At 35.2% G+C, this 7,441-nt stretch overlaps 1 protein-coding gene across 1 annotated transcript in view; it reads left to right on the forward strand.

Moving 5' to 3' along the window:
• SYPL1 (synaptophysin like 1) overlaps positions 1 to 2,122 on the forward strand; it is a 23,705-nt gene extending 21,583 nt beyond the window's left edge. Inside the window, exon 6 of the mRNA XM_049642805.1 lies at positions 677 to 2,122. Coding sequence (XP_049498762.1) covers positions 677 to 811 — 135 coding nt within the window. The 3' untranslated portion in view covers positions 812 to 2,122. The remainder of the gene's footprint in view (positions 1 to 676) is intronic.
• The last annotated feature ends 5,319 nt before the right edge of the window (positions 2,123 to 7,441 follow it).

The raw sequence follows: 7,441 nt of genomic DNA on the forward strand, positions 1-7,441 counted from the left end.
TAGGATGTGAAGTAAAGTTCTTGTTACGTTGACCACCGTAGGATGTGAAGTAAAGTTCTTGTTACGTTGACCACCGTAGGATGTGAAGTAAAGTTCTTGTTACGTTGACCACTGTAGGATGTGAAGTAAAGTTCTTGTGTGAACGCCTTTCTCTCTGGCTGCAGCTGTTGGAGTAGGAGAGATAGTAGCAGTGGGGGAGAAAGGAGGGAAATATAAGAGTCCCAGGGGCAGTTTACAACCATTCAGGTGGAGAAAAGTGAAAGCTCCCGAAGAAAGAAGCAAGGATTCCTGCTCCCAGTCACCTTCACCTTCACCGGGAAGCGCTGAAGTCTAATGACAAAGTAGTGATAGGAGGGTCAGACATACTTTTTCTTAAACTTAATCCCATCTTTTTGGTAATGATGAGCATGGCAAGGTAAGGTTTCTTTTAGTCATGATTTCATAGGTTACAGATTTAGAGATTTTAGCTTCATTTCATTGGGAATAAGTCATTATATACTCAGATTTGGCACTGAAATGGAAAATCTTCGTTTTTTTTATTCTTTATCTGTAGTTTAAATTGTAAATGAAATCATGGTGTTCTGCCTAGGAATGTTAAATATTCAAAGGAAAACTAAGATGGGTATAAATTTTTAAGTAGATACTAGATTTTCATGTTTATTTTTCTCTTCCTTAGATCTTTGGCTTTCTGAATATGATACTTTGGGGAGGAAATGCGTGGTTTGTGTACAAGGAGACCAGTTTACACAGTCCATCAAATACTTCTGCTTCCCACAGCCAAGGAGGTATTCCACCTCCTTCTGGAATATAATTAAAGGGAAAAATACACTGTATGAAACATATGTCTATACTTTGATCTGTTGCCAACATCTTGAGAAGCATTATTTGTTTCTAATAAAAGTAATGGCTTTTTCAATAAATTGGTGGGTTTGAAATTTTGCTGCTTTTTTATATAAAGCCTGTGCCTTTCCTAGAAATTTAAGATGTAAATGTATTCTCACATGTAAATTTGAAAATTCAGGGGCCTATTATGAGATGATACACATTTTTAAATGACTGGTTATTTCTTTACTAAGTTGTTTGCCTTCCAAAGTGTTTACACCTTAAGCCTTAACATATGTCTTCACTCAGAAAAGAGTTACATTGTCATATCATAATAGGAGGAAAATCTCTATTTGGAATATACACTACTGTAAGTTTGTACAGATCATATATCTAAGACCTGTCTTTGTTTGAGAAAGCCTTGATTACATAAATCATATTTAGAAAAAACATTTAGTTCAGAATTTGTATCTGAACATTGTTTATATGTTATGAAAAACTTTTAATTGCAAAGACTGGTTGTATGTTTTATTTCTGTTTTTCTAAGTGACCTACAGTACTTAATAGGTGTACTAAATTTGTTTTGGAAATGGGGTTTGGAAATTTCTGATAGATGTATAGCTAAGTTAGTGATTCTTTTGCATGAGGCAGAAGCTTCCATTATGCTGGTTGTTTAATAGACTTGCTATAGAAGTAGAAAGAACGTGGTTCAACTCGGGATTTTGATATGTCTGGGCATTACTCTCAGTGGTATTTGTCTGCTGTCCTTTGTTGCTCATGCCACTTAAGTGCAGGCTGAGACTTAGTCTCCTTGCAAGCAGAAAAATAAGCCACCTGTTCTTGCAGACCCTTTTATAGGGTTAAAACAATTAAGATTGCCTTTCACTTTTGAAACATTTAACCTTTAGATTCAATGAAGTTACTATTTTGAGTGTGTAGCATTGATATTGTGAAAATAAATGCAATTTGGATTTCATGTTTCTTCATGTTCATTCTTCTTGCACAATTGGATGATTAAGGAATTATGCATCATAAACAAGAATTTAAGTGAGCTGTATTATGGGTGCACTGTCTTTGCACACACATTTGGGTATATTCTGAATGCAGGGATTATTCACATTTTGCTTTCTAATCTTTGTGTTGTACAGGGCCAGATTTCTCATTCTTACCACATGACTGTTTATATGTGAAGCACATCTTGCTGTTGCCTTATTTTTGTTGCTTTTGTTCATGGCAAGAATTGTCAGTATGAGAATGTATATCTTTTATGCAACAAACTTAATAAAGAAGTTAAAAGAAAGAGTGCACTGATTGTTATATTACAAAGAAACCTTCATCTTAAAGGCAGGAGCAACACAAAATGGAATTGATTTCCAAAGTAGGAAATAGAATATCATAATAGTTTTTTTAAATGTTTGGCAAGAGGGGCGCTTGGGTGGCTCAGTTGGTTAAGCGTCCGACTGTTATTTCAGCTCAGGTCATGATCTCACTGTTGTGAGATGGAGTCCTGCGTAGGGCTCTACGCTGGGCATGGAACCTGCTTAAGATTCTCTCTCTCCCTCTGCCCTTACCCTGCTCTCTCTCTCTCTCAATAACAAACAAACAAACAAAAAAATTAGCAAGAAATAAAAGAGACAAAAACGATTTGGAGAACCTGGTTCTATCCTTTTTTCTTTCACTCTTGTTTAAAAAATGCTTTGTAAGTTTCAAGTTAAGTTTTCCTGATAAACTTTTTCTCATTGTCCATTATTAGGCAGCAGAGGTTCTTGATTAAGATTATATGCCCTGGAATCAAACGCCTGTAAATTTGAATCGTAGCTTCACCGCATACTAGCTAGTTAACTTTAGGCAAATTAGTTAACCTTCTGTGTGCCTTGATTTGCTTATCTGAAAAATGGGAATAAGTACTGACCTCAAAGAGTGTTCCTGAGGATGAAATAGTAAATGTAAAGTCCGTAGAACAGTGTTCAGCAGTAGGTGCCTTGTAAATGTTGGCTCTGATTACTAGCTTTTGAAAGCATCTGCTACAGTATGCCCTAGAGCTGGAGAGGGAAAGGTTGTGGTCTTGGGCATAGACGCAAGATAAGCTTCAAGATTACATGGGTCTCCCTTTATATTCCTCAAAGAGTCCTGGATGTTTGAGCATTTATTTTTCTGTTGGGTGGTGGTTGTACATAAAGTTAATGACATCAAAAGTTCATAGCTATTGAGATTACAGTAAATCCAGAAAGGAGTCCATCTTGTTGCGTTTTCACTTTCCAGTTTTGATTCTGATTTTGAGTCAACCTGACAGGGTTAAGCAATGTATAAGTTACTGTCCAGGACACAGGCAATAAAAGCTTTGGGGAGCCTGGCTGGCTCTGTCAGTGGAGCATGTGACTCTTGACGTCAGGGTTGTGAGTTGCAGCCTCACATTGGAAATGGAGATTACTTAAAAATAAAATCTTTTTTTAAAAAAGTAAAAGCTTTGACTTACTTGGTGGTAGGACGCAGAGAATTATTTATAAACAGCATCATTGCTAATGTTTTCACGAATTGAGGTCATTTGGATATGGATACTTAAAGTAATTTTTTACCTGCTGTAAATGCTTTTGCTTGTTACGTGCTTTATGTTTCACACTTAATTTAACAATTTTTAACTATGGGGGCGCCTGGGTGGCTCAGTCGGTTAAGCTTCCGACTTCGGCTCAGGTCATGATCTCACAGTTTGTGAGTTCGAGCCCCATGTCGGGCTCTGTGCTGAGACCTCAGAGCCTGGAGCCTGCTTCGGATTCTGTGTCTCCCTCTCTCTCTGCCCCTCCCCTGCTCATGCTCTGTATCTCTCTGTCTCAAAAATAAATAAAACATTAAAAATATATAAATAATTTTTAACTATGTAGTATTCCAGATAGATAAGTATAAGAAATCATATATAACCAGGTCACCTACCACTTGATTAAACAAATGCTAACATTTTGTTTTGTGTCAGATTTGTTTTGGTTTTGTCTTTTTAAGGAAATAAAACATTACAGATACAGCCTTATCCTTACTGAAATATTGTTAGATTTTTTTGCAAGTTTCACTATCACAAGATAGCACTGAAATAAACATTTTTGTGAAATGTGTGAAGGCTTCTCTAGGACATATCACTAAAAGTGGAACTCTTGGAATGTGAGATAATTCACATTTTCACTTGGAACCTAGGTATTACAAATTGGTCAGTAAAGTGCTTGTACTCATTTAATGTCTCCCACCAACAATATGTGAGAGTCCCTGTAGCCCCATATTCTTGCCACTTGATGTTATGGGACTATTGCCAATCTGATGGGCTTGAAATGTTTGAAAATCTTCGATGTTTATTAATTTGTATTTCTCTGATTATTGTTGAGGTTGGTCATCTTTTTCTGTGTTTATTGGCCATTTAGTTTTCTCCTACTCTGTATTGCCTATTCATACCCTTTGCCAATTTTTCTATTGTGGTGTTTTTTTTTTCCTGTAGATTTGAGGTGCTCTTTATTCTGGATAGTAATTCCTTGGCATTTGTATAGTCTGCAGATATCTTCCCCCTGTCCATGGCTTGTATTTTCACCATATGATTTTTGTCCTACACAAGTTTATCCTAATACTGATTTAACTTTCTTTCTTCATAGTTTATGCTTTTTGTGCCTCCAGTTCTCAAGATCATAAAGATACTCACCTGTTTTCTGAATATGATAGTTTTGTTTTTCACTTTTAGGTCTTTAAGCCATTGGCAGTGCATTTTTGTATATGGTTTTAGGTAGGGATCTAGTTTTTATATTTTCCCATACTCCCTACCCAATTTTCATAGTACCCTTTTTTAAAAGTGCATCTTTTAGTCATCTCTGTCATCTGTCAAGTTTCCATATGAATTGTAACTCTTTCTGTATGCTCTGTACCAGCACCATATATAGCCCTATCTTTCTTTAATTATATGTAACTTTACAGTAAAAATTGCTGTCTGATGTCTGATAGGATAAGCACAAGAGCACCATCACTGTTTTTACTCACAGTCATCTTGGCTTTTGTGAGCCTTGTACTCCTGTATAAATTTTAGGATCAGCTGGTCAAGTTCTTAAAAACCTTTGTGGGACTTCAGTTGAAAGGAATTGAATTCAGTTAATAGATCAATATGAGAAAATGACCATATTTATAATACAAAGGCTTCCTATTTATGAACACAATATATCCATTTAGGTCTTTCATATCCATCAATAAAGTTATAATTTTCTAGATCAAAATTTAGATTTATGTCTATGTGTCTTATAGCTTTTGTTACTATTATACATAGTAACATTTATCATTTATCATTTATATTCTAAAATACAATGTTCATTGCTGGCATATAGGACTTCTGATTTTTTTCATCTATTGATTTTCTACAAAAATGAAGCTTTCTAAGCCTCATTAATTTTAATAATTTATAGATTGCCCTACATCTTTTTTCTCCTGCATTTTATGTGAATAATTATACCATGTATAAGTAATAATAGTTTTGTTCCTTTGTTTGGAAATGAAACCATTTTTCTCCTATTATCTTTCTCTAATTACAGTTACATGGTGATTGTCACTGAAATCTATATAAAATAGAAGGTATATGTTCATTTTGAAAATATTACAGCTACCATTTTGTTTCAGGATAGTAAACTTAACCACAAATTTACACCATCTTGTATCTTGGGGTCATGCTAGTAATATATAAAATTTGATCAATATCAACAATTCTTATGTTGTGGAACATACAAATTGAAAATATCAGTTAAACTGAACTGATCAAAATAAGATACCATTATGGTATAATTTATAATACTGCCATCAGAGTCCATTTCTTGCTGTTACAATTTGGATTTTACTTATACAAGAATAGTAATTACAGGTGAAGCCTTGCTAGTCAAATTTGAAAAATATAGTTAATATAATTTCTTGAAAACAGTTTCATTCAGGTATAATTGGCATACACTAAACATATCTAAAGTATACAGTTTAGGGGCGCCTGGGTGGCTCAGTCAGTTAAGCGCCGACTTCAGCTCAGGTCATGATCTTGCGGTTCGTGGGTTTGAACCCCACATCAGGCCCTGTGTTGACAGTTCAGAGCCTGGAGACTGCTTCAGTTTCTGTGTCTCCCATTCTCTCTGCTCCTTTCTCACTCATGCTCTGTCTGTCAAAAGTAAACATTAAAAAAAAAAAAGTTATATATATATATATAACTTTTTTTATATATCAAGATATAAATTGATATATATATAATCAATAACTTATTATATTATCAAGATAAGATAATAAACCTATGTAAGTCAAAACCAAAATGTCCTCGTGACCCTTGGTAAGCCCTCTTACCCATCCATCCCACTTACTTCCCAGCAGCCGTGGATTTTTGTTGCTGTTAGTCTGCGTTTTCTAGAGTTGTGAATGGATTCATACAGTGTCTATTTGTTTTGTGGGACTTCTTTCACCCAGCAGAATTATTTTGAGATCCATGTTGCACATATCAACAGCCCATTCCTTTCTAGTGCTGAGTGTTGTTCCATTGTGTGGATGTACCACAAATAGCATATACATTCATGTGCTGGTAGATAATTTGGGCTCTTTCCAGTTTGAGGCTAATACAAATAAAATTGCTATGAATATTCATGTAAACAGCTTTTTATGGACATGTGCCTCTCTTGGGGATAAATAGGAGTGTGACAGCTGAATCATATGGTGGGGTTACATTTAACTTTTTAAGAAATACCACAGTGGTTGTGCCATTCTAAATTCCAGGAATGTATGAGAGTTGGTTACTTCACATCTTCATCAACACTTAGTATGGTCAGTCTTTTAATTTTAGGCATTCCAATGGGCATGTATCTCATTGTGGATCTAATTTGCATTGCTCTAATGGCTAATGATGTGGAGCATCTTGTTATGTGCTTATGTGCCATTTTGCATATCTTCAGTGAAGTATCTGCTCAAGACTTTTGCCAGCTTACTGTGTTTTTCTTACTGAGTTTTGGGACTTCTTTAGATAATCTAGATACAAGTCCATTGGTCCTGTGATGTCATTCTCTCTTTCAAAGAATACAAGTTTTCTATTTGTTTTTTTAAAGATTTTATTTAAGTAATCTCTACACACAACGTGGGGCTCAAACTCACAACACTGAGATCAGGAGTCACATGCTGAACGGAGCCAGGTGCCCCACAAGTTTTTAATTTTGTGTGTTTTGTATTCATTTTTTTCTCCAGAAGTTTTATAGTTTTAGGTTTTACATTTTGGACTGTGGTCCATTTTGAGTTGATTTTTATGTGTGGTGGGTATATGATATATATCAAACTTTTTTTTTTTTTTTTTGCATATTAATATCCAATGGTTCCAGCACCATTTGTTGAAAAGCTGTCTTTTCTCCATCAAATTGTCTTTGTACCTTTGGGGGAAAAAAGGGGGGGTCCATATGTGTGGGCCAATTGTGCTATATTTCTGCTCCACTGAGCCATTTGTCTATATTGATAATGCTAATACTACACTGTCTTGATTACTATTATGTCTTGAAATCAGGTAATGGTAGTCCTGTCACTTTTTTTTTTTCCCTAAGTTGTTTTGCCTATTAGAGGTCTTGCATTTCCATATGAATGTTAGAATCAGCTC

The sequence above is a fragment of the Panthera uncia genome, chromosome A2, assembly GCF_023721935.1.
Source record: "Panthera uncia isolate 11264 chromosome A2, Puncia_PCG_1.0, whole genome shotgun sequence".
In the NCBI taxonomy this organism is placed as follows: domain Eukaryota; kingdom Metazoa; phylum Chordata; class Mammalia; order Carnivora; family Felidae; genus Panthera; species Panthera uncia.